Here is a 27,665-nt window from a genome sequence, read left to right as displayed (position 1 = left end):
CAGACAGCATGGGGCCCAGGGATGGGGTTGGGGTGGGAAAGCCCCTACCTGTGAATACTTTCTTTAAGCTTTTGCTGATCCAGATGTTGTCCACAGACTTGGAGCCTTGGGGATTCCTGGTGCTGATGTTGGTGAAGGTGTGAGCCGGGATCAGGTGATGGAATTTTTCTCTCCTTAGGATATCATAGTCACTGCTATCTGGCCCTTGGCCAAAATCCCCTAAAATAACAACATCTTTTTCTCCTGGAAATGGAAGAAAGAAAATCATGAAGTAAAGAAAAGGTGAGAAGGAAAACCCAATGCTAGCCCCACCAACTTGAGGGGACAGGGATTCCCTGGTTTGTCCACTCAGGGTTAGGGCCACAGGTCTTGTTCTTGTTCTCCTGGTATTTTTGTGCACCCACTGGCATTAAGCATAGGATAATTTGAAAATGAAGGGTAATATGAGACAGGAACACCCCATTCAGTCTCTCTGGACCCTAAACTTACAGTTAGAAAAGGGAAAAAAGGCCTTGCTTAGATAGCTAACAAAAATTTAGCAAACTTGTAAGTTCCTCACAACCTGCCCATGTGGAAGTCAGGGATGAAGAAAACGCAATTACTTTGAGACAAGATGTTCCTAAGTTGCCCCGATGGTCTTAATCACCCTTCAACCCCAGCAGGCCTTGAATATGCATTGCCCTGTCTAGGCTTCCCATGAGAGCTAGAAGAGAGGTTGTGCATATAAACTCTACAGAGTAGCATTTCTGTGAACACTGCTTCCTATCCCTGTCCTAGGAGAAGGCAGCTGGGTGACTCTGGGCATGGCCACCTCTCAGCTTGGTGGCCTTAGGCAGGGCTTTGGTTCATCACATGGAGAGAACAATCCATTTCCTGATAGCTATTGTTAGATGTGGAAGACCCAAGTTCCAGGGAATGCCTGGAACAGGACCTCCCAAGCAGCACAAGCCTCCTTCCTCCTCTCCTGAGCCACACAAACCAGAGTCCCACAGAGAAATGAGAGCAGAAACACACTTGTGTATAAGGGAGGGCTACAAAGGGAGGGTGGAAGGGTTGCCTCTTTGAAGTATTTTAGACATTTCTCTCACAGCCTGCAGGAAATGGAATGGTTATGAAGTATTTCCCAAGTAACGTGACTAGGAATTTGAAAAGAACAATGGCCCCCAGCCAGGCTCTGCTAGATTCCCATGGACAGGGCTGACCCTTGTGGGGAATTCACTGCAGGGGAGCCATGGGCCCTAGGTAATGAGGTTTCTGTTGCACTCTGTGAGAGGCACTTTAGAGAATGCAGTTCATAAGCAAAATAGCATATCCAAGACCTTCAGCAAATTCCTTTTCTTCAGTAAGAGTATGCAGTATTAATAACAGCTAAAGGGAATGAAATATAAAGTGAAATGACACAGGAGGCCAGCAGGGGGCACTTGTATGCTGCAAATGATGCTCTCCTCCAGGAGGACCCAATAGAAGCCTCTTGTGCTGCTCAGCTTCCTCAAGTGTAGCTCACATCTGCAATACAATTCAGAGTGAGCCCAGGCTCTTTGGGGAGTCAATGCCAGTTTCTAACAGGAAAACCAAGTTGAGGGCATTGCTGATCACAATCCATACCTGACCAGGGGCAATGACCAGTCACAGAGCCCTTAAGATGTATCAGCCACTACACTGACCACGTCTTAGACAGCATGCCACTTAACTGCCACTGCTCCCACGAGGCAGGAATGTCACCTTCTCCTCTTTGCAAGCAGAAATCACAGACTTTGAAAACTGAATAATTTGCCCAAAATCATGGCGGTGGCCCTCAAACCCAGAGTTTTTCGCAAAGAGCAGCCCAGGGCTGCTGTTCCCTTCAACACATGAAGAACTCAGATCAGGGCCTCCTGCACAGCAGACAATGAAGCTGTGCTGAATGAACGAGTGTGGTAGGAGGAAGATCTCTGAATGAAGGCAAAAGCTGAGGTTCTGGGAAATCGAGGCAGGCAATTCCCATACAAATGAAGAAGGCTATCATTGGGGTGCAGACCTGCGTATTTGTGGGAAAGGGCAACTTGGCTAGCATGAGGGAAGCTGGTGTCAGGGGTCAGTCAGCCAGTTCTGTGTAGCTTCACAAATGAAAACAAAGGCTCTTTTTTAACAGGCACATCCATATTTCTCACAACTTGTTCTTCCAGCAAAATGTGTGTCAGAGGAGACATGGCAGTAGCTTGGCCCCTGAGAATGGGCAGTCACAGAAGCCCAAGTTCTCTTATTCACATGCCTCCATGGGCTCCCTAGTCACTGCTCTCTGCGTTCCTAGGAGGGAAAAAAGCTCTGGGCCAATTCCCCCAGAGATTCCCTCGGTTAAGAAAAGGCCAGTAACCGCTCTGAATGTGGGTGACAGCTGTGTGGCTTGGGAAGCTTATGGGGTCACTGGCAGTGCAACGAGGATTTACCACTAGTGCTTGAACTGGCTTTTTGGAGTCCATTCTCTCTGGAGGGAAACCTTGCTCAGCCTAGATATAGGGGGCAGAGCCTTGGCCCTGCCTCAAAGTAAGGTGCCAGAGTTCACTGACTCCCCATGGGAAGCCTTACCCTCTCTGAGGAGTGGACAGGGGTGGGGTGGGGGGAAGGAGAGGGTAGCAGAAGGAGGGGAGGGAGTGGGAACTGCGATTGATATATAAAATGAAAACATTGTTTTTAAAGTTAAAAAATTATTTTAAGAAGGGGGGGCAGTGACAACAACTGAAATGGGTCTCCAAAGGTGCACTCCTATCTGAGGGCCTTCTTACCAGACGCTATGAACAGTGCACTCTACTTTATACTTACTGGGCTCACAGAGGGAGACCCTGTCCTCAAGCCCTGTTAAGTTGAAAGAAAGTTCTGTGAAATGACAAGCTAGGATCCCTGGTGCCAATTGGGATTCACCCTACAGACAAAGGCAGAAAGGGCTGGAGTTTGCATATCAGATGTTCTGTCTCTTTGTGGAAAGGCAGCTTTATCTTCCTTTGAGCAGAACCCTGCGCTCATCGATTTTTCTTTGCCGTAGGCTGGAACACTTCCTGAATTCCCTGGGTCACCAGTTAACCTTTAACTGGGTATTAGTTACAAGCAGGGACATGGGGGGCATGAGTCATTGTCCCTACCTGGATGTGTCAAGGCTGAGTCATACTGTGGGTCAATCAGTAGTCCCTTGGAAATGTGGAACCTGTCTGAAGTTTTATGACAAAATCTTGAGCTCACCCTGGAGACCAGGGGGCAAATGGTGTCTGCTTAAGGCTATCAGAACAATTATGAACCAGCATCTTTCCTTTCTGCATCTATGAGATAGAGACAAATAGAAATGTTCACCAATATGAAAAGGTCTCAAGTCATCCTTTTAATAAATGAGAGACTAGCTGTGTGGGTGAAGAATTTCCCATACAACTACTTGTTGGATGGGGTATCTCAGTTTGAACTGTTTTCCAACTGTTTGCTCAATGGTTTTTCAGCCTGAAGATTCATCATTTAAGTAGAATGCTGGTCAGAGCACGTCCTGACTTAAAACATAAACCTGTACGTTCATATTCATAGTACACAAAAGTAAAAGCAACCCAAGAGTCTACCAACAGATGTGTGGATAAACAATAAAATGTGTCACACACAAACAATAGAATATTATTCAGCCACAAAAAATGCAATGTCTAATATGCTATACAACGCACTAATCTGGAAAATACTAAGCTAAGTGAGAAAAGCCAGGTACAGAGGGGAAAAAAATACCACATGATTCTCCTTATATGAAACACAATGTCAAATTCATACATACAAAGAGATCATATGGCAGTTGCTGGACACTGAAGGCACAGGGGATCAGGATTCAGTAGGTGCAGGATTTCGGAAGGAAAATGACAGTGTTCTGGAAGGCGGTGACAGAAGCACAATTGTGCGAGTGTACTGAATGCCACTGAACTACAGACTTACCAATCATCACAATGGCAAATTTTATGTTGATTTTACTACAATAAAAATGCTTTCAAAATGCAAAGTTATAACTAGTCTGTAGTCACTTATTTACTGACTCTCCCACTGTGATGGGACAAATTTATAAAAAAAAAAAAAAAAATCTAGGAAGCTTGGAGAACAATCAAGACTCAAGATTATGGGAGTGATGTCAGGTCCTCAGGAGCAATTCTTTCACCTTTCACAAGAACATGTTCAGATCTGCAGATGGTGTTACCAGAGTAGACGCAGGATGTGCTGTCACAGGGGAGGAATATCACCACTTATGTTTGCTCTAGTTCTTTCTGTCCAAGAGGCTGACAGACTACATTGCTGACAACTTGGCACCCACTGAAGAGGCCCTCAGACACAAAAGTGGATTACAGAGAAAGGTCAGCCAGGCTCCATGAAAGCAGGGAGTGTGGTTGCCCCTGGGTCCATGACTGTTAGCAAGTGGCTGGGCTAAGAGGTCAGAGAGATGTCTGGAAAGAGGCACCACTTCCTGCCCCGGAGAAGTGTTGCCAGCCACAGAGAAAGAGAATCCCTACCTTTCAGAGTTTCCTGTAGAGTTAGTGCAAAGTTCAATAACCGGTGGCCATCACCATGATTCTTGCTGGGATTCTCAACTCCTGGGAGGGCCAGGGCTGTCAGCTGAAGGTTAACCAGGGTCAAGTCATTACTGCCCACCTAGGTTGCAGGAAACGAAGTAAGAGGAGAAATCTTAGATATTCATGGTTCTTTTACCTTTTACAACTGATTCATAAATAGCTCTGTGTATATAGCTGATAATGGTAAACAGAAGCAAAGCTAGCTCACATGCATAGGAGGCAACACGAGGTATTTTATTTTAGATTCCTTTACTCTATAAAGTTCCCCATTAATACTCTTCCAGGCTCCTACCTACTCCTTCAGATCTAAAAACCTTCTCACATCTGGAAATGTTAGGATTTTTTGTAAACCTTTTGAGCAATCATATGTAAGAAAAGGTGTCTCTAGCATCTAGATATAACAGACCCAAGGCTGTTATCTACAAGGCTAGATTGAATTTCCCCACCCAGTTTTCTTTGTTCCTTTAGAACCAACTGTGTGCTAAAATCCACTTTAACCTGGTTTCCTCTGTAAAAACCACAATTCACCAATACTGGGCAGAAGATTCTGGGCCCCAAGGTGGCTCTCGTGGTCTTAAAAGTGTGTACATATAAGGGCAGTTTATCTCCTGGGTGATCTTAACATTCATTGCTCAGCTGCCCAAGTTTAGCAATTCTGCCTTTTCAATTGTTATGGCAACAAACAGTAAACACTTCTGAGAAAGGATGAGTGTAGGGGCCCCAAGAAGTGCAGAGTACCAGTCTTGTCTTGTAGGTGTGTCCCCAGATCACCCTCATCACACCCGAGAAATACCTTGACACTCGGACTGGGACATACTGCCTGTAAAGATAAGCTCTCTGTGTCCCAGACAATTATCCTTGCCTTGAACACACACGACTTAAAAAACAAGAAGTCATGGTCTGGGCTGGGTAACTACTTCGGATGATATGAAGGCATGCATCATCCTGATGCCACAGCTAGTATACTTTTTTTAATTAGTCTATTTAAAATAGCTTGTCTTTTCATGTTAACTAAAATCAGTGCTTTACAAGTTGTTCTCATAAGGTTCTGGGTAACTCACTCTGTAATGCCAGCACTAGGGAAGCAGAGGGAGTAGGACTGGGAGGTTCACTATGTAGCCCACATAGAGAGATTCTTTCTCAAAAAATAGTAATAGCACCCCCCCTACAAAAAAAAATGCCAGTTTGCCTTTTAGCTACATGAGCTGGTTGTGGCTACTGTACCAATAAGCCAGGGCCAGGACAACTCTCTTACCATTAAAAGTTAAATAGTGTTAGGTTTAAAGACAATCCTGGCCAACTCAAGCATCAGAACCACAGGTGCCATGTGTGCAGACAGAACCTCATCAATACAGCAGGGAGGGCAGGAAGAGGGCACTGAGTACAACAGGCATATCTGCGTGTGAGGATACACCAATCCCATCACCTCAAAGCTAAAAATGTAAGAAATGATGCACAGGCTTATACATCCCATGTCACAAGCTGTCCCCAAGCCCCATCTCCATCTAGAGATAAATGATGAGGGGCTTACTGGTAAACTCTAGAGTTGATAAGGAGCACACAGAAAGAAAGGGTCTCAATGCCCAATAGAGAATGGGCTTCCAGGGCTCTTGCAAGGGGTCAAGACCTAGAATCCACTGTTAATAGAGATGAGTTTCATTGTCTCTGTAGTGACCTTCTGGCTTCCTTTCTCTTGTCCTGTCCAGCATCAAAGCATTCTGCTATTCAAAACACTCCCAGAGGCATGCTGACCACAGCAGGGTGGCACTCAGATCCACCTGCCTATCTGCTCCCAGACATGGCTGACATGATTCTTCATGGGCAAGGTTGTATATGGAGATGCCAGTGACAGAGGTCTCTTCAGCTCAGAGCTCCTTCTGGATTCCACCTCCAATCCAACAAGCCCTCAGCGGGCCCCTTCTTCCTGACATCTAAACAATGAGGCCCTAGAAGCAGTTGAAAAGAAGGGGCTTCTTAGGGGAGCTCTGCCAAATGTGGCCATTCTGAAACTCCCCACTAACTAGTGCCAGGCAGGTAGGACCACTGCAAACACACATACTAACTAGTGCCAGGCAGGTAGGATGACAGAACACACTAACTAGTACCAGGCAGGTAGGACCATGGAACATACTTTTTGATAACAGCCTGGACCATATTCCAGAAGGGAAAGGCTTCAGGAATGCCTGATTTTAAGAAAGGTGATTTTTGGTCAGGTGGTAGTGGTGCATGCCTTTAATCCCAGCACCTGGTAAGCAGAGGCAAAAGGATCTCTGTAAGTCTGAGGCTAGACTAGTCTACAGATCTAGTTCAAGAATAAGCTCCAAAGATACACAGAGAAGCCCTGTCTTGAAACAAAATGAAAGAAAAGAAGGAAGAAAGGGAGAGAGGGAGGCAGGAAGGGAGGGAGGCAGGAAGGGAGGGAGGCAGGAAGAGAGGGAGACAGAGAGGGAGGGAGAGAAGGAGGAAGGGAGGGAGGAAGGGAGGGAGGGAGGGAGGGAAGAAGGGAGGGAGGGAGGAAGAGAGAGAGAAAGGTGATTCTTCTGTATATCATTTGGGAATAGCCATATAAATTTGTTTTCCACTTTTCTTCTTTCTCTTCTGCCTGTCTGTCCATCTACCACTACCTGTTTTTGAGAAGGAGCTTTGCTATGTTGCTTAGGATGGTCTTGAACTCCTGGACTCAAGCTATCCTTCTGCTGAGACAAGGGTATGCCATTTCTCCCAGGTTACTGTCTTCCTTTTTGCCATGGGTTAGATTTTTGGAGGGCTAAGATTCCCTCAAAATTCCATTCATTCCTGTCCTGCACAAGGTCACCTACCAGGGAAGCTTCCAGAATAGGTACTGATCCTACTCTAAGAGAAAAAAATATCAACTGATAAAGATGTGACTTTTCTGGGTCTTAGTGTTATAAGGACTTCCCCTTTGGAAATGACAGAACAAGTACCTTGAACCTGGCAAGGAACGGACTCGGACCCACAGCCTTCCCATGACCGTTGCTAGGTGAACTCTCTTGTCCAGGGATGTCCCTCAGTTCCACACTGGCTGCCGTGTCCCACAAGAATCCAGAGTAGCAGGGGCCCTGCAGTACAGACAGAAGAAACAGGGTCTTGATATGAGGTTCCTAATTCCAAGAGGCACACAGCACAGGAAGGGCAGATACACAGCAGCAGGCTCTGCTTCTCAAGGTCACCCACACAGAGTGTTTCTGTGATGAAGAAAACACTTCCAAGTCACAGTGCACCCAGCACCAATGCCCACTGCAGAGTTTTACTCATGGCCAAAGGTTGCCTGGCTCTTCCCTTTATGGGAGGAGGTGAGGGAAGCACAGATCAGGCCCAGAATCACTTATTAAACCATCCCATGCCGTGAGGCAACAGGTCACATCTCTATTTGTCAGAGGAAGCCACTGGTGCTAAGAGAGGTTGAGTAACTTCCCTAAAATCCCTCAGCATAAGTGACAATATGAGGGCTCAAAGATAAGACTCTGGGGCAGGCACTACTTGTTGCTAAGTCACTGCGTAGCCCCTAGTCCTTCTCAATCAGTATCTGCACGATGAACTGAAGTCAGTGTTTATGGTTCTAGTGACTTCAAACTGAACATGGGCCCTCTTCAGACAGACAGGGATGCACACAGGTATGAAGCCTGGGTTGGAGACCCTGATGGGGATGCAGACATAACAGGATATAGTGGGCACAGTTCTGGGCCCCCTTCTGACTCTAAGAATCAGAGAAGGAGCTTCCATGCTTTCTGCTTCCGCCATTGCCTCTGGGGCCTTGCAGATCAAGACAGATGTTAGTCTGCCTATTCCAGCTAAACCACTGCTGGCCACCAGGCCATTCTTAAGTGTCTGACACCAAGGACAGATCAACAGGCCAGAAGCACTTGCCACTGCTCCTCTTTGTTGAAGTAACTCTGGCTACCTCTGGGCAGCTGCTGTCACACATACAACGTCAGCTCACATCCCAGATGGACATTTGACCTACTTCCCTGAACAGGTTTGTTTAGGACATTAGTGGGAACAAGAATGTGAGCCTGTTATGTTGTGCACATCTCCTTGCCCACCACTAGTTTAAGCATGATCACACCTGGGTCTCAGTCCAGCCATGTCTGGGAATGGTGGGACCCAGGCAAGCCCCTCAGGGTGTCTAAGACTCATAAAGACAGAGAGAATGAAGTCAGTATGGTGGGCTGTGGAGTTGAGGCTGTTATTTTGTTACTGTTCCCTTCCCAGGAGAGAAGTTCCAGAGCAAGCTTCCTCAGGCGTCACACACCACATCTGCCTGAAAATCAGCCCAGCTCCACAATTCTCCAGGACATGGGAGTGGGGGTCTTCTGGGAGGACTGCTTTCCAGTGCTGCTGCTCAGACCTGTCTAACCCACATCCCTACATTTCTTCCCACTCACTGTGGCTCTGACCCTGTCCCAGGCACCCATCTCACATGTGACTTAGGTGGCCAGCACAGCCACAGACACTGAAAAGCACTTATGCCAGAGATAGTTCACTGGACTCAGGGTGAATTGCCACTTCCAATCACAGGGCCCTGCTTCGGGGGAAATCATCTCTTCCTACATCTCTCTGCTTTCTCATTTTAAACTGCCCCTCCAGTTGGTACCTCGATACCACTCCAAGGCTCAGAGACACAAAAGCTATTCAGCATATAGAAAGGTTCATGGCTATGGGTATATGATGTTTAACTTACATTGTGCTTAAAAATAATTTTGAGATCTGTGTATCTTTAAAATTTAAGAAACTGCACATCATAATCTGGGTGACTCAGACCCACTGAACTCATAATATTCCATGATAGCAGGTGGCCAGGCAGGGATCCTAGTCCAAAGCCACTATCACCTGAGGGACTGGTCTATGCACCCCAACACTCACTATCTTCTCCTTTACTAGGAATGGCCTATGAGCTGAGCAAGGGGCTACTGCTCCCATGGTACAGATGACATAACTAAGGCAAAGAGCCCTCACTGACTATACTCTGATAGCCTCGGCTCCTTCCTAAAGGAACATGAGCTCACTTGTTCCCCTAAATGGCTGTAAACTTAATGGAAGGGGCTGGGATACCCAGTAGTAGTTCTTATAAAGAGTGGTCACAGACAGGGCTGGGTTGCTGGTCTGTTTTTCTCACATATACATGAATAACCTCTCACAAATGATTTACTGAATAAATGAATGAATGAATTAGGATGAATGGACTCTTAAGAATCACATGAATTTTCACACACTGATATCCATGGAAAATGCTTAAATTAAGAAAAATAAAGTGGCATTGTTTTTTGTGTGGCGTAAAAGGAAGGGCCCTGGGCTACATTCGGAAAAGCAGATGCATCCCACACAAGCTCCTTTCGGCCCACTGTGATTCGGTGTCCACTGCAAGGCTGTTTCCACACCAAACAGCAAACACAGAGAAAGAAGTTACATTCACAGCTTTCAGTAGTCAATGAGAAGAGGGGTTTACAGTCAATACTAATAAATGGATAACTTTAATCCAGTCTACATTGATAATTTAAGAGCCCAAATTGCAACTACCCATGTAAATATACTATATTATTCATAATGTTGTAAGCAGAGGAGGCATAGTAGAACCTTGAAAACATGCATTTGTACAAAAATTATAAAGATGCTTTTTCAACTCAAGTGATTACCAAAAAAAAAAAAAAAAAAAATATTCTTAAACATCTAAGAACCTAGGCTACAGAGATGGCTCAGTCAGAGTACCTGTCACACAGGCATAAGGACCTGAGTTCAGAGCCCAGAGTCCATCTAAAAAGCTGAAGGCAGTGGCCTATGCCTGTAACCCCAGCTCTGGAGGAGAAGGTAGATAGTTGATCCCTGAAGCTCACTGACTGCCAGTTTGAATCTGTGAGCTTCTAGTTCATTGAGAAATCTTGTCTCAAGAAAATAAAAGGTAGAGAGCAATGGAAGAAGACACTTGATGGTAACTCCAACTTCCCACTCCCTAAAACAAACAAACAAACAAAAAACAAAACAAACAAAAAACCAAAAAAAAAAAAAAAAACCCTCAAACCTAAGAGCCTGATGATATTGGGTATGTTTGGGTGTGGATATATGTGGGAATGAAAATGCTCATATGTAGACTCACCCATATTTTCAAGAACTATAGAGAAGGAAATTTCAACAGAGCACTTCCTGCTGCCTAAGTTCTTCCACAGAAAGCAATGCTTCATGTGTGAACTACAGTGGCCATGAATTCTCAGCCAGTGAATAATGAGCTTCTTCAGACTTAGCAGGGGACAGAACTGTGACCCAGGGGATACAAGGGCAAAGGACAGACATGTAGACAAATGCAGAGATGCTTTGGCCCCAGACAGGATTTCTTTGGCCCCAGACAGGATTTTTCCTCCCAAGATGCTAAGCTCCAACTTCTATCTGGGCAGAAATAAATCCCTGATCAAAAATATGAAGTACAGCCTACGGTATTAGAATGATTAAAAGTTAGGGTAGATATGCAAAATTGGACCAAGAATATTGAAAAAGTAAAATATAAATTGTCCTTTATTTGGGGAAAATACTGTGTTTAAATACAAAAGCACGCAGGGCTGTTGCGCAGGCATACCTTCTGGAGCTGACTTGAAGGCTTCTCAGCAACAACGGACCTCCAGCATCCTCGGGACCCCTTCCACTTTCGGATGTTGGGCAGGATCGGCTGATTTAGCTCTGTACAGAACTAAAAAGAGAGAACACAGGTTAGTGGATGATCCTGAGTCACCACACAAGAGTTAAAGAACCCTGACCTTCATCACTGTGTTCTCAAAGACCAGGGATGACACTGCATAGTCTGTCTACTGTAAAATAAATACATAAAAATTTAACAAAGCAAAAAGGAGTTTGCAAAGATCCACACAACTAAACTAACATCACAAACTAGAAAAAGGAGGTTTGCAAAGAACTAACATCACAAACAAGAAAGCAAGTCATCATCACCTGAGGAGAAATGGATTTCAGAAGATCTCTCTACACACTGTGTCACCAGTGGATTCAAGGTTCCCGGGAGCACCTGCATGCAGATCAACCCCAAAAGAGTGCCTTTGCTCCCAAGTGCTCAGCTTAGAGGGGCAAAAATGATCCCGGCTTAATTCTGAACAAATAAACTATTCCGTCTTTTCCTCCTCTGTCCTGGGTGGCTACCAGAGCCTGCAAACATGACAATGATATGCATGGCTACTTTTATTTCTTTTCTCTTCTTTTGAGATAAAAAATTCACCATGTGGCCTACACCAGCTTCAAATTCACAGTATTCCTGCCACAGCCTCCTAAGAGCTATAGATTACAAGTGTCCACCACAGCATCTGGTTCAGAGGGAAACAGCATGTCTTATCATTGAGGCAAAACAAAACCCCACAGATGAGCTGGAAAGTTACTGACTTCACTACAAAGACCAGCAACTCTAACACCCTCCTCTGGGGGGGGGGGGAGTGGTACTTTCAAGGAATCCCCAGTATTTGTCAGGTTTGGGGCCAGTTTCCAAGATGCTCCTTCATTTGGTATTGCCCCTTCCTGATGATACCCTTTGGTCCCTTGACACACCATGCAGCACACCACTCACTTCTCTCTGTTCCCCATGCAAAAAGTGTTCTTGTCTGGCTTTTCTGTGGGGGGGGGGGTATGGGAGTGCACACGTCCATGCATATTCATATTCATGAGTTCAAAGCAGAGCATCTGGGCATCTGGTCATATTCCTCTGAGACAGGGTCTCTCATTGAGCCCCAAGCTAGGCTAGCAACCAACAAGACTCAGTGATCCTCCTGCCTCTGGCCTGCACAGTGCTGGGTTACAGGCACACACATGGGCATGGCCACCTTTTAGTGTGGATGCTGATCTGAACTCAGATCTTCATGCTTACACAACAAGTACTCCCACCCACCAAGTCATCTCTCCAGCCCAGTTCCTGCCTTCTTCCGAGTACCATATGCTTCTGTTCTACTGAACTGCTCTTCATCAGGCCGGCCTAGCCCCGTAGTGTCAGCTTAAACCACTGTCTGGAAGGCACCAAAATCTGTAACTCTGGTTCAAAATTATCTCCTAGGGTTTTCTGTTATTGCTGATAGCTCTTCATTTTGAGACATGGTCTTATGATACATCCAAGGCTGGCCTGAAACTTACCACCCTTCTGCATCTGCCTCTCAGTGTTGGGATTACAGGTGAGTGGCATCACTCCAGGCCTTGCCTGAGCTCTGGGTCATACTGCTAACTTTAGCCTTTTTAACATTCATGCAGAATCCTCCGTCCTGCTTAAGCATCTACTTTTTCTTATCCCAAAGGGCTGCCTTCTTCTCCTCCCCAGCCTGTGTCTCACTGTGTTCTTTGTAATTTCTCCTTAGCCTCTCTTATCCGGTCTCTCCCCAAGACCAGTCAGTGACTCTGCTGTCACCTGGGTATGAATTCTCCTTTGCTTTCCAGTCCCACTGTTGGGGCCCCTCTCCATTCTCCCACATGGGGACACTGTGGCTTCTAAGGAGCTTCTGAGACCATCCTCACCATCTCAATCCATCCACCAGATGCATGCAACAGAGCACATCCAGGCCCCACCCCATGGTTCTCCTGAGTGGTCTGAGGAACAGCAATATCGCCATGGCCTGGAAATTATTAGAAATTCTCTGACCACATTGTAGGTATGCATGGTGATCCACCTTGTAACAAGCTCTTTGGATAATTAGGTTTGAGAGCAGCTATGGCTGCCTAAGTTGGCCTAAACATTGACCCTAGACTCTGCAGTGCTACAGACAATCCTACGGAATGCCTCAGCTGGGGAAAGCTTTTACACCCTCTGGGCAGCACACAACTGATGGGCATGAGGCAAACTTTAAAGTTCTGGATGCTGCATACACTGTAGCAGAGACAATGAGGCACAAGCAAGGACTCTGTCAAACACTTCACAGGACGTGCTTACAGAGAAAATGAACCAGGTGATGGGCGATAACCCAGGAATCGACGTTAGAAAGGAGTGTTTTTCCAGTCATTTAAATGTCTGTGTTTCTCCAACAGTGGACTCTTTCACGACAAGTCTGTGCCTTTATAAACCTCCCCTGGCACAGAAGCCAGTTTGCTAGTGAGTGGAAAATTTAAGTGGACACTAATCTTCAAATCCATGCCAGACAAACAGGATTCTTCCTGCAAGTTCTTACCTCAGTAACTGCCTCAATTTTAACCTTGTATTTAGCACACAGGTGTATTCTGTATTGTGGGCTGTCTGGGAAATGTCCATCCAGGAGTTTTATGCCAGCAACTTTCATCGGTTTCACTGTCAATACTACCTTCTGCACAGTAGTGGAGGGTAGTACTATTCTTGACTAGTGGGGAGGAGAGATGGTGTGAATCCCCTTGGCTAAAACCCATCCTCTGTTGGTGTGCTATAACTGTAAACTTGACAGGTTCTCGAATCACCAGAGAGATAAACTCCTGGGCACATCTGTTGGAACTTCAAGGGCAGATTAACTGAGGTGGGAAAACCCACCCCAAATGTAAATGGCATCATTCACCGGCCTGGCTGGGGTTCTAGGCAAAATGCAGAAGAACACAAGCTGAGCATGGGCATTCATCACTCTAACTCTCAATTCCAGACACAATGTGTCCAGCTGCTGCCATGCCTTCCCTGCCATGATGTGTGCAAAGAACACAGTGAAGCATGGGCTGGGGAGGGGAGGAAGGAACTCCCCTGGGGCAATAGAATAATCACAGTGGACTAGTTAACCTCCCATGACAATATTAAAGAAGGACTCATCAATACAACTCAAGGTTCAGGCAAGACATGGTCTGGTGGCACATACCTGTAATCCCTGCACTCAGGGGCAGAAGGACACTGATTTTCAGGCCAACCTATGCTATAGAGCAATTGTTTATCCTCAAGTCATGAGCCAAATGTAATCCTTCCTTCTTCAAATTGTTTCTGTCAGGTAATATCGTAAGAATGAGAGACAAGTAACTAATTCATACTCCTAAAAATGCAGCTGTGGTCTGTGGATAGATATTACATTTTTGTTAGTTAATATTTAAAACTCTGATTCCTTGGCAAACCTTAGAAGCCCTAAAGGAAGCACAGTCACTATGAGCCAACTTCATTTAAAACATCTCTAGCTTGGCCCCTGTCACTTGTCACTCTTTTAGCCCATGCAGCACACTATTCCTTGCTCTGCCCTCTTCAGTATTTCTTATGCTATTGAAGACAAATAATAACTTAAGAATCGAGGAGATATGTTGAGACTTCCTGATTTTCAGGACCAGCGTCAAGTAATAGGTAGCAGTCTCTTCTTGTTTCTTGGACTGGAAAAAGGAACTACCTGTTTATAAGGCAGATGACTCTATACTCAGAGTTCACAGCTAACCTACACACCAGGACTCCTCTTAGGTCCTCACTGATCAAAGTGAGATCCATGGACCAGCAGCATGATCCTTAGCAGGCTCCTGAGATACACTGTGCACAGGTTCCCAGGATGAGTTGTGAGCTGGGAAAGCTGTAAGAAATCAGCATGCCTCACTCCGGCAGATGCCCCAGGAGAGAGCATCCCTGCTGTCTCCACACAGCCCACAGTTGTTCATGAGCAAAGCATCCACAGACAGGGGACACAACTGGCAAGTGTTGGCAGGAGGGTCTAGAAATATGTCTTCTCTGCTACATCTCTTGCCTGAATGGGGGCAGCAGGGGTTGGGGGGAGTCTCAGTGTGTCAAGGTCAGAGGGGCTGAGGTCAGGCCCTCTCTACAGAGTCCTTGGATCCCAGCAATGCAATGGGAAGTAAAAACATCTTCAGAAAGTTTCTAAAGACGCAGGATGGAGATCTTTTCATTTATAAAGAACAAAATTCTATAATTTTCAGGAAAATGGTCACAACTGGACCTAACCACATTAAGTAAAATAAGTCAGTCTTGGGAAGACACCTATCACATGTTTGTTTGTTTGTTTTCACATTTGTGGCTCCCAAATTTTACAGATGTAAAATCATGTATGTATATAGGATATTAAAGTAGAATCAAAACTATCTAGGGGAGTAAGGAGCCTAACAGGAAAGCAAAGGCATGGGTATGGGACAAGAATATGCTCAAGGCACATTATATATTTATATGAAAATGTCTTTATGTAACCCGGGGCCATGCATAATGAATATATACCAGTGGAATGAGAAACATCTTATAAGTACTCTCAACCTGGCCTGTGCCTAAAACTGTTTTATTTAAGTCAGTTGATCCTTAAATATTCTGTTTTACCCACCCAACCAAAAAGAAGAAATAATAGCCTCAGGAGCTACAACCGGGTCACCAAAACAGAAAGGACAAAATGGCAGGGATGGCAGAAGAAAGGTGTGTGTTATAGCAAAAGGAAAAAAAAAGTGTCCCTGTAATTCTGATTTGATCGGCACTAATACCAATGCACTACTTTCCTTCATAGTTCTCAAACTCTGACGGCTAACTGGTTATCAACCTTTATCAGAATTAAGCTGGCTTCTGTTAGCTGTTTGTATTACTATGGGGGCAGGGTGGGGGTATGCCAGGGCACACGTGTGGAGGCTGGAAGACAACTCTCAGAGTTGAATCTCTTTCATGTTCACCTATCATGTTCAGGTGTCTCTCCAAGCTTCTACCGCCACTTGTCCCTCTTGTCCTTAATATAGTTAATTTAAAAACCCTACCCCTAACTGACTGAATCTCTGAGGTTAAGTTGGAGGTTGAAAGTTGTGACAAATCTCCCTGTGAAATTCTTGAGTTTGAGAAGGTCAGACAAGCTGGCCAGCTGCTGTGGGGTTCAACCTTCCTACTTCTATTACTCACTGTCTGGGAAAACGGCTTTCATTGTTGAAAACAAAAACCACTTCAGCTTTGCAGCCCTCCACCCCTACACACACACACCTTGAAGGCAGCTGATGTGTGGTTCTCTCTGCAGCTGATCCATGGGATAACAACATGGGAGTCAGCAAGGCACACAGCACGCAGCAGCCGCCAGCAGCAGCAGCAGCAGCGCTGCTGGTGAGGAGTAAGTCAGTGGGGCTCTGCCCCTCTACTCTCCCAGCATGAGTTACAAAGATGACTAGGGACAGAACTTGTTTCTCTAGCACCAGCCCAAAAGGGGCAAATCATTTTTAACACTTGTTCCACAGCCAATGACCAGAAAGACTAGCAGTGTTATAGTCTGGATACAAAATGTCCCCCAAAACCTGTGTACCAAAGCCATAGTCTACCCCCCACCCCTAAGGTGGCTCTATGGGGACTATGGGGAGGTGGCAGGATATTCAAATTGTGGGGACTAACAGGAGGATAGCGGGTTCCCTTGGCCATGTTTCTGAAGATTATTGGAACTGTGGCCCCTTCTCCCTGTAGTTGCTTCCTAGCTCCCAGGAGGTGAGTAGCTTCCTCCACCACCAGGTTCTACCTTGTATAGGCCCAAAGGCAACATAGCTAACTGACCCCAGAATGAAGTGTCTAAAACCATGAGTCAAAATATGTGTCACAGAAAACTGACTAATATAACTAATAAGGAAGAAATGATAGCAATTACTTGATCACCACCCCACCCTAGGTCTTGCCAACAGGAATTCTCCAAGTAAACCATCTTAACGGCAATCTATAAGATGCCCAGGACACTGAGGTTGGAAAATGCTTCATAAAAGACAAGTGTGGTTTCCACCTCAGTGATTGCTGCACGCTGGGTCTGCCCTGGACCAGGGACTGCTGATCTCCACAGTGACCAAAGGGCCTAAAGCTTGAAACAACTACTTTTGCTTTCTTTACTTTGACCTCTTCCCCTTTCTAAAAAGAATATTCCTTAATTCAACTGGCCATGACCGAGACATAGAAATGACAACTCTCTTCCAACCCTCCTAGGTTTCAAGCTTCTCTTTCTAGCCAAGTTGAAGAAAGGCCTGGCTCTGTGATCAGTTTATAAAGATGTATTACTCATGGTGACTGCACAATTAATTAAAGGCAGACCTAGAGTATTGGTAGGTATTTTAAAGTCAACACCACATGGCCATTCCATCCTGCTTCCTGGAAGGATAGGGAGGGCCGGCTCCAGGATGAAACCTCAGGGTCAGATTTCCAGATGAGGTTGCTTCGCTGGGTTGGTATTTCATTTGCTTTCCTCATTTTGGACGTGACTTCCCTTTGACAATGAGTTTCCCATATGATGAGAGTGATTTCCTCTGTGTTTTCGGTGTGGCCACTGAAAATCCAGTCTACTTCAGTGGGTGCAGTAGGTGGGGTGTTTTCTCCTTATAAAGATGTATTCCCACCACAAAGGGAAGAAGCCCAATCTCAGGTCACACAAGGGCAAGGGACTCAGCTGTCATCTGAACATGATACAATATGGCAAAAAATAGAGACAAGGCTTGTAGAAATATCAGTGGGTAGTAAGGGTTTATCCTTATCAACATGTTTTGAGTGATGGACATGATAGATGATATTAGAAACCAGTAGCCCTCAACTGTGGGCAAAAGGAATATATGGCCTAGCTGCATAAAAAGCATCAATCAGCCTCTTGCAGAAGAAAACTAAGCAAACTGCATTATGTAAAAACTAAATAGTAGCCATGTTTGACTCTCTAAATACAACAAGCCTATCATAAACTTTCTCTCAATTATCAAGACTTTGAAAGACCATATTTCCTGGGAGACAGAAATACTCTTCCTTTGCTCAGTTCTACTGGAGCTACATCTTAGGTGGTGATTTGCAGCCTTGACAGCTCAGACAGAATGCAAGCAACACTGTCAGCAAAGCAACGAACAGCTCCAACCCCCCCCCCACACCCCTTTTCCCAAAACCTTTACAAAAGGAAAGAGTCCTTGGCCTATGCTGTTTAAGAATGCGCACTGTGTGCTCCTACACAGCCAAACTCCACAGCTCAAATGCAGACAGGGGTGCTGGGCTCCAAAGCCTCTCTGAAACCCTCACACGGTACTCCCGAAGCACTGCCTCTAGGACCTGTGCCCAGAGACCTTGGGGCCTGTGGAGAGGGCAGGGGGGTCCATTTCAGTCCTTACTAGTCAGAGGCCCAGTATGCAACTAGCTTTTTCCAATAGCAAAGAAAGACCCTAGGAAGAAGTTAATGGCACAGTCAGAACACTGGACTCAATTTTCCAGTGGCTTGGTTCCCCCCCCAAAAAAAGGGTCAACACCAGCTTTCCTCAATGCCCCCTAAACCCCATCAAGTCCCCTTACTAAAGTGCTTAAAATAAAAACTTACTAAATCTAAGTAAATCTAATAATAAGAACACTCAAATACCTAATTATCTACAACCAGGTATGCTCCTGTTTTTTTTTTTTTTTTTTTAAATAGAGAGAGCCAGAAGGAAGAGGCACAGGAAGGGAAGGGGGATTTCCTAAGAGGCTCACACAGGGCAGGCACTTGACACACAGCCGAACATTCACAGAACATGTCACAGCAACAGTCCCTCTAGGTGGACAATGATGTTCCCATTTGGCTCAGAGGGATGACATGACTGGGTCAATCACTTCCAGTGAGAGGGTCAAGATGAAAAACCATGATTGGCCAACTCTGCTGCTCTAAAGTACTCAGAAAACATTAGCCCAGGTGACAGTGTATGCCCGCCTTCCTGCAATGTCCATTCAGACTGCCAATTGTTAGTTCTCTGACACTGTAGCCTGAAAAGAAACCACCCTGCTGAAGTCAGCTTTCCAGTGATAGCCAGCTCACATGAATGCCATGCCACAGGTCACCCTTCCCTATGGTGGGAACTATAACCATCCTGTGTTACCTGGCCAAGGGTTCACGGCATAGTAAGGGACCCTTCTCTAAAGGTTTTGGCCTGCCCTCCTTTGTCCAGAGAAACCTTGGCTGTCAGATCCTTCATTATCACATGCCACTACGAGGGCAACTCCTCAACCTCCTTTCCACAGGGACAAAAGGAAGTTCTCGATGGATGTCCATCCTTGTGTACACATCCTTACTCCACAGAGGAAGATAAGGAACAAGCAGCCCTACAACCATTTAATTATTATCTGCTTGCACACAACCTGTCTCCAGTGGCTGTTGGCTGGAAATCTGTGCTCCCAAGAGACACCAGACATGAGACAGTAACAGTGACTGAGGAAGGACTACACACACACACACACACACACACACACACACACACACACACACACACACACTACATAAGCCTTCTAAGGGCAATTTTTCTAAAGTAAGAGATTTCATAGAGATTGAAGTAAAGTTAGGGATGTAATAAGAACACTCCTTATGGATGTTACATTTCAAACTGCTAGCTTAGCATGATGTCACTGTCATCATTTATTTCTACCTTTCAGAAACAAGTTTTAAAACTTCCTTTCTTCTCCCAAGGTTCTTGGGAGCTATGACTCCATCTTATATGGTAGCTAAGATCTTGTGCTCATTTGCTTTGTTTTGTTTTTATTAAATTGAGGTTAAATAATATACGTTCCGGTAGTTATAAAGCAAAGACAGAAAAAAATAAGTGCAACACTACCATACAAAGCCCACCAATGAAACCATTTCTAGTAAATTCTTTCTAGGCTCTTTCCTGTGAATTTCATCAATAGACTTCATATCTATCTATCTATCTATCTATCTATCTATCTATCTATCTATCTATCTATCTATCTATCTCTCTTATCTATCTATCTATCTATCTCACACACACATACAATCTACTTTTCAGTATCTATGGTCCTCTCATCCCTTTTCTGAGACAATTCATCATGTAGCTCAGCAGGCTAGCCTCAAACATATGAACTTCCTGTCTTACCTCCCCAGAGGGGTTATGGGTAACCACCCACCTGCCTAGATTTTATGTGCTACACTTGTAGAAACTACCCAGAAACCACTTAATGGGCTCTGCAAAACTCGGTCATCTACACTGCATCCCCCAATAGTGAAAGTTTTATTGCCTGGAGGACATGTCTGACTTTTGGAGGCTTATTTCACTATAGTCATAACTAAAGTCACCTCACAGGCTGGCAAGAGACCCTCAACCACTTGACCCTAACACACTCACAGTGCTTTTTTATCCACATGTTTAAAATAAGAATTTAAAAGTATACTGTCTCTGTTTCTGAGAGTAAATCAAGTGGTTTCATTTTGTTTGAACATGCACCTGTGGCAGATGACAACACAGAGACCTGGAGAGTACACGGCCAGAGACATACTCCATCTCCCAGAATCTGTGACCATAAAAAATGTGACACTTGCTCTTTTTTAAATGTCCGATGGGCATAAAATAGAGACTATTCACAAACAAACCTTTCTTTCACCTGGAGACAGACAATACTCAACCCCTCCTCTGCTCCCTGCACTTTTACTTATAATAAAACACCTCTGTGGTGAATTTCTCCTGATGCCAATCTATTTCTGTATTTGCTAGGGCCCTCAGGTTAGACTAAGGCCCTAAAGCAGCTAAGTAGTTCAGGGGTTTTTGAGTTTGAAAGTGTCATCTGATCACCTGACTAGAACTTTGTGGAAATGCCTGTTGTCAACTCAGGTGCCTTCCACAAATCCACCAGATCACACCACTGCCACCACTAGCATTCTCTTCCTGGATGTGTCCTTCTGCAGAGTCGAGTTCATTATTTAGCTCCAAGGTCTGCACTCTGGTCCCCTTCATTCTATCTCAGAGCCCCACCTCCCTGCAGGGATTAAAGCTGCAGTGAACAAAGGCTGGAGGATACAAACATTTGGTCCAGAGCAGTTCTGAACCTCCAGCTGTTGGGAAAGAGCATGCTGCCTGCCCAGCCTAAGGTGGCTAGCAACAAAGGCTAGAGAATGGAGGTAGTGATGCACAATCAATCAAATAAGCCTAAAGTGAAACTGGACCTGTGACTCATGCTATGAAGACATGACTGGGAAACCTGTGTGCATTATGCTGCTGGTGGGTTATCTGCCTTGGTCAGAGGAGGGTTCTATAGAGGTAATGTCTGAACTCCTAATCAAGGGGAGTTGACTACAGGAAAAAGAGAGGGGAGCACTTCAGAAGCAAAGAAAGCATGTAGAAAACTACAGTAGGGAAAGCATGGACAGCTATTTAACTGCAGCCAAGACAGCACAGGCAGTAAGGGCTTGCAGAGTCCTAGCCTGGGGAGGAAGGAATCAGTCCCTTGCCCAGAGCACCCCATCACCAAAGACTGTGAAGAAGGGCCCTGCAGTCTCAAGGGCCACTCAGCTGCAGTGCAAAATGCAGGCTAATCTAATGGGAACAGAGAGGTCAGAGCCCACAGTGGGGAAGTAACTCCAGACTTCTCTCATGCACTTAGCAGACGACTGCATGGCCCAGTAATTCTTCGAAAACTGGCTCTTTGAAGTGAGTGGGAGTGGGGACAGATCAGTTTTAGGGCAAATAAAATAAGCTCTTCCTTCCCAATTAGGCACTAAACTTGTGAGTAATGATTGAAACTAATTATTCTAAGTGGAAGCAAGTCTAAAAATAGCAATGCGTTTTGAAGGGTTTTGCAGCTATTTTGGGAGAGCGTGGGGGAAGTTGCAGGCTGACTGAAGCCCATCCCACATCACAGCAAAAAATACTGGGATGGTCATGGTATACACCGTACATGCTCGCCCACAGAATCCAAAGTTTAAATAGCCCGAGAAACACACTGGTAGTGAAGGCTGAGGGAGCAGAGCTGTCCTGATAGTTCCTACTCTAATGCTGAGCCCCAATTCAGCAAGAGCTGCCAGGCTGTGTGTTCCAGCATGGAACTGTGATCAAATGCACTTGCCCTGACCTTGCATCACATGGCGATGCATTTCCTAAGATAGGCCTTGTTAACCTAACCAAGCACACCCCTTCCCTTTCCAGAGTCTTCTTTCCTGTCAGATGGACAGACTGAAAGAATGGGTAATGGATGGAAGGGGGAGGCTGTCCCCAACTTTCCCCAAAACCACCCTGCACCCAAGTGACCAACAAGACCGTGATGAAAATCATTTCTAAGGTTTTCTTGTTTTACTTATGTGAATGAATGCATGTGTGTCCTTGTGAACATCTGCCATGTGTGTGGATATGGGTATCATGGAGGCCTGAAAGAGATCAGCTCCCCTAGAGCTGCAGTTATGGGTAGTTGTGAGCCACCTGATGTGGGGACTGGGATCCAAACTCAGATCCTCTAGGAGAGTAGAAAGTGCTCTTAACCTGTGTGGCTAATCTTGATCATCCACTTGGACTGAGAAATGCCTGGGAAATTAGCAAAGTGGGCCTCAGGGTGTATCTGAACACATTTCTAAAAGTGCATTAACTAAGAGAGCTGCTGGAGTAGAATGGGAAAACGAGATCCAGGCATACCAGCATCTTCTGCATCCACTTCCTGGCTGCCACAAGGTGAGAGCCTCTTGTCACCATAATGAATGGAGCCAAGGACTGTGGGTTGAAACCTCAGGACCCATGAGGGTAAGTCCTGCCTTAAAAGCTGTAAGTCTGGAATTTGTCAGAGAAATATAAAAATAACTACTGGGGCATTTTCACTCCAGAGGATTCAAGGGTCAGAGATGGCGAGAGAAAGGGTAAGGATGGAGAAGGAGAAGAAGAAACGCAAGAATGCAGCAGTCACGAGGGAGGACCAATGCTCAGGTGCTTCAGTACAAGGACAACCCCTTTGGAGCAGAGCAGAGCTGCTATTCACACTAGCTCCCAGGCCGCGTATGTGAACAACCAAACATTTTTTAAGTCCCCTGGTGGTACTTTCTTGGTTTGCACATGCTGATGTCTAGCTTCCTTTGTGACTCTCTCTAGCCTGCCGAGCCCCAACACCAACTACACATGCTTCTGTGAGGGACCCAGAGTTGTTTAGGAACTGTCACATTAAACAGAATTAGCACTTACGAGGCCTCAGGGAAAGGCTCCAGCTGCCATTTTCCTTATGAAATGCTGGCTTCCAACTTTTCTAAACTGTATTTATACGACTTGCTTTCCTCAGCAATAATCATAACACAAAGACTTCAGCACTGTGGGTGAGCACACTCCCAGTTCACAACATTTTCTACTTAGATTTGCATTATACCAAATCCTACTCTCTAATGCCTTTACCTTTCCTATTTTCTTCCCAGTAGACGCCACAGCTTTAGGTTCTTTCCTGTGTGTAGAGAGACCTACAATTTTTTACTTCCCAGGGGCTTGGTGGCAGCAAGAAGTGGAAAATGTCTGAGATCCATTAATTCTTAATTTTTCTAGGCTAATGGGGAAACAGAGAGCCAAATCCCCATAGTATCTTTCAGTCAAGTTGTTTTCTCACTAAATTTCTGGCCAGATGCAACACCAAACTGTGTGATATTAGTTTCACAGGCTTTTCTAGATCCTTCCAGGATATAAGCAGAAGGTGGGCTAAGTGCAAACTGGACAGAGAGGGTCAAAAAAAAAAAAAGGGTGCTGGGACCAAGCCAAACAATGGACAAGGTTTGTGTTGTGGCCACCGTGGCAGTGCCATGGGACAGGGAAGCCACATCACACTAATGTGTCAGACACAGACACCAGCATGTCTGTCCAAGTCCACATGCCTCTCAGCTCCCTTCTGAAGCAAACACAGTTAGTCTTCAATACCCATGAGTCCCTGCAGATTAAAATTACTCACAAAGAAGTACCTTTGTGCATACTGAGCATTTGCAGACATTCTCTAGCATCATTCCCTAAGCAACACAGACAACAACTATTTGCACTATGTTTGCATTGTACTGAGTACTATAAAGTAAATATAATTAAATAGGAAGAGAGGATGCATATAAGATACATGCACATAGTTTGTTATTTGGGGAACTGGTGTAGAGGGGTGCTGGAAGAATGCCCTGCAGTTACCAAAGGACTTGTGTACAATTACTAGGATGGAAGGGTTACTCTGATAATAATATAACAGCTTTCCAATTTCTAGAAATTTCATCTACCCATGATTAAAAAAAAAATCACTGAATTGCCTTTAATGACACCCATGTAGAAGATACATGGGTGTCTTTTCCACTCTCAGCCCCTTCTTTTCCACATACCAAAACCTCAAAAATACCCCTGCCTCACCCTGAAATGAAGCATAAACATGTTGCATCTTTGATTCACAAAGATATTTATACAAACTAAGGGATAAAAGGAGAAAGAAAGCAAACTAACACTCTAGTGAGAGCTACTTCCCCACCTGGGGAAGAGAGGGGGGCGGGGAACTACAGTCCTACCCGTCAGAAGCCTTGGGAGTTTGACTACCTCTCCCCAGCAGCTGGTGCAAATATCAGCATTTAGGCAAAGCCCTGGAACTTCCTCAGTTTTGGTGCTTTGTATCATACATGCTGGGATCTGCGTTAGTCCTGAGGACTTCTGGTCCCTCGAGTTCTGCAGCTCTAGAAGAGTCACACTGGAAAGTGGCATGGGGAATCATCTGTGCTACTGCAGAGCCACTTAAGATCCACTGACTGTCCTCTATATGGAGAGCCACTGGCAAATAAAACCAGGAGGGTAGAGGACTTCAGAACGGCTCATAGTCAAAGAGCTGTTTGGCTTGCTTTGGCTCTCTGCCGCCACCCTTGTTAATTCTGTATGATAAATGTGTCTGTATTTCATGGGCAAAGTTTAGGTGGAGGAGGCTTAGAGATGGGCAGGAGTGAGTGGAAAAGCCAAATCTAGGACCCAGACTCAAGTCTTCCATCCTGGTATCAGTGCACACTTCTGAATCACTACCCAGGTTGTGTAGAGTCTTAGGGCCCAAACTCACCATTTCAATGTCTTTGGAGGTCAACAAAAACATTTTATCAGCTATAGGAGTTACTCATCCTAAATGCAGAATTGACAATTTGTTGTTAGGATGCTCCTGTGAACTATTTCTGTCAAAGCAAACTTCAAGGACCAGCTCCATCAGGATATTTCACTGCTGAGAACATCCGCAGTGGCATGTCTAACAACTCAGCAAAACCCATTTCACCTGTGTGCCCTGTTTCTTTTCAATGACCGACTACCCCAAGCTTTGCTGAATACAAAGTCACTCCAGAAACCAATGAATGAATGATATAGGAAAAGCCTAAGAATTTTCTAAAAAGACGAATTGAAAGTCCTTTCCAGGATTAACCCAATGTTTGAATTCCCTGATAAGCACTAAAGAAGTCAGGAAACTGTAGAATACCTGCCACATGGCTGTCTCAGCATTTACAGGTGCTGTTGGCTATGTGCAGCCATTGTGAGAGTCAGCGCTTACCTGAGTATGATTTTCTTTTTGTTAAAAAGTTAAGTAAAGACAAACAGAAGCCTCACAATACTGAAAAATCCCATAGCAACCATCTTCCAAGCCAACACAGCAGAAACATTTTTCACCACAGCTTCGACCAACAGAGACAATTTTATGTAGCAGTCTGATATATTTTATTTCTCCTGTCTTCCTGTCATTTAGCTATTCATCCCTCTACCTCCTCACCCACCTACCCATGTATACATTCATGCACCCATGTACACATATACTGAAACAAATGCTAGGACAGAAAACTAAACTGATTTGAGTCAAACTTGATGTCTGCTCACTATGAAGTCCTTGATGTTCCTAGAATATCTTGATACTTTGTCATTTTTGTTTTCCCTTTGTCCAAACCAGGTGAAACTTTTTTTGTAGTTTTTGCAGACAATGCCTTAAAGCTCATCTCAAACAAAACAAAGTGTGTTACAGGCAGAACCAGCTTTAGAGCACTAAGGAAATATGCATGAGCCACTCTTAAGTAAGCTAATAGATCAAATAATACTTCACTTGGTTAGCATGGCAATGGGCACCCCAGAAATATATCCAGCTGTCAAAAGTTCCCAGTGACAGTGAATACTAAACTTACACAAAAACAATGGAGGCCAAAGGCAGTAAAACAACATATGATAAACATCTATAATTCCAGTATTGAAAGATGAAGGCAGGCAGGTGAGACTGTAAAGATCATCCTTGGCTATACATTCAGTTCAAGGCTAGCCTGGGCTACATGAGATCCTGACCTAAAAGAAAATGAGAAAGGAAGGAAGGAAGGGATGGAGGGGAGGGAAGAAACAGTGTGTTCAAAGTGCTGAAAGCAAATGAATGCCAACCAGTTTTACAAACAGGAAAACTGCTTTTCAAAAGCTAGGATAGTATAAAATGGTAGACAAACAAAAGCCAAGTCAATTTTTGATAAGAGACTTATCTGATGAGAAATACTTTAAAGCTATAACCAGTATAGCAATGTATTACTCCTTAAAGGCACTCATGTGTTGGTAGTAACAACTGCTCTCTAATTGTATCAAAGGCTCAACAGAAGGAAAAGCAGGACTGGTACTGGAAACCTAGCCAATTACTTTCAGTTAGTGAAGTCATGGATCTTAGAGGATAACCTACTCTGGCCACATTATTCGACCATCATAATTCCTAACTCCATTCTAAAATGTATCCTTCTATCTACATATAAGTGTAGCTATTAGCCCTTACCAAAGAAGCTTCTCTTTGCAACAGATGGATACCATTATAGAAAACCACAATTGGTTAAAACATAAAGATGGTTTCCATGAGTCATGATCTCACAGTATGGCTACTTAAACAACCCTGAACAATGACAAGACCAATAAATGTGCTATCATATAAGATGTAAATCTCATGGAACCCCAGCCCCAGACAAAGAACTACTGAAAACTAATGACCACTGAGAGAAGGAGAATTAGTCTTTTCCAAGGATGAGCCCTCTAATTGGTCATCCAATAACAAGTGATCAGCCCTAAAATCATAAACATACAAGCAACACTGAACTAAATGACCATGTTGTATTTATTTATGCAATTATAGAAAATACACATATATAAGAAACTATAATATATGTATATATATATATATTTACATATATATATTTATATATATATATATATATATATATATATATATATATCAATAATAACCAAAGAAAAAGAAGCCATGAATTTAAGAAACAGGGGATGGGCAGAATTAGAGGAAGGGAAGAGAAAGGTGGTAATGATATAATTATATTTTAATAATTTAAAAATAAATTATTTCGGTTTAAAGCAAGTGTCATCACACTAATTGGAAACCTTAAGAAAAAAGAGCAACACTATTAAAAGCAAGTGTATTGCTGTTATGGGCGCCTATTTTCTCTCTTTCATTAGCTCATTTAGTAAGCAATTGTAGGGATCAGGGTTGTGGCTCAG

At 44.5% G+C, this 27,665-nt stretch overlaps 1 protein-coding gene across 1 annotated transcript in view; it reads right to left on the bottom strand.

Moving 5' to 3' along the window:
* Eepd1 (endonuclease/exonuclease/phosphatase family domain containing 1) overlaps positions 1 to 27,665 on the bottom strand; it is a 101,495-nt gene that overhangs the window by 5,546 nt on the left and 68,284 nt on the right. Inside the window, exons 3-6 of the mRNA XM_051196914.1 lie at positions 11,146 to 11,256; positions 7,505 to 7,639; positions 4,500 to 4,638; positions 49 to 243 (exon numbers count right to left, since the gene is read on the bottom strand). Of these exons, the coding sequence (XP_051052871.1) occupies positions 49 to 243; positions 4,500 to 4,638; positions 7,505 to 7,639; positions 11,146 to 11,256 (580 nt within the window). The remainder of the gene's footprint in view (positions 1 to 48; positions 244 to 4,499; positions 4,639 to 7,504; positions 7,640 to 11,145; positions 11,257 to 27,665) is intronic.

Source organism: Phodopus roborovskii, unplaced genomic scaffold, assembly GCF_943737965.1.
Source record: "Phodopus roborovskii unplaced genomic scaffold, PHOROB, whole genome shotgun sequence".
NCBI classification, from domain to species: Eukaryota; Metazoa; Chordata; class Mammalia; order Rodentia; family Cricetidae; genus Phodopus; species Phodopus roborovskii.
Note: the sequence above shows the minus strand (reverse complement) of the source record. Positions and strands in the feature narration are given on the sequence as shown.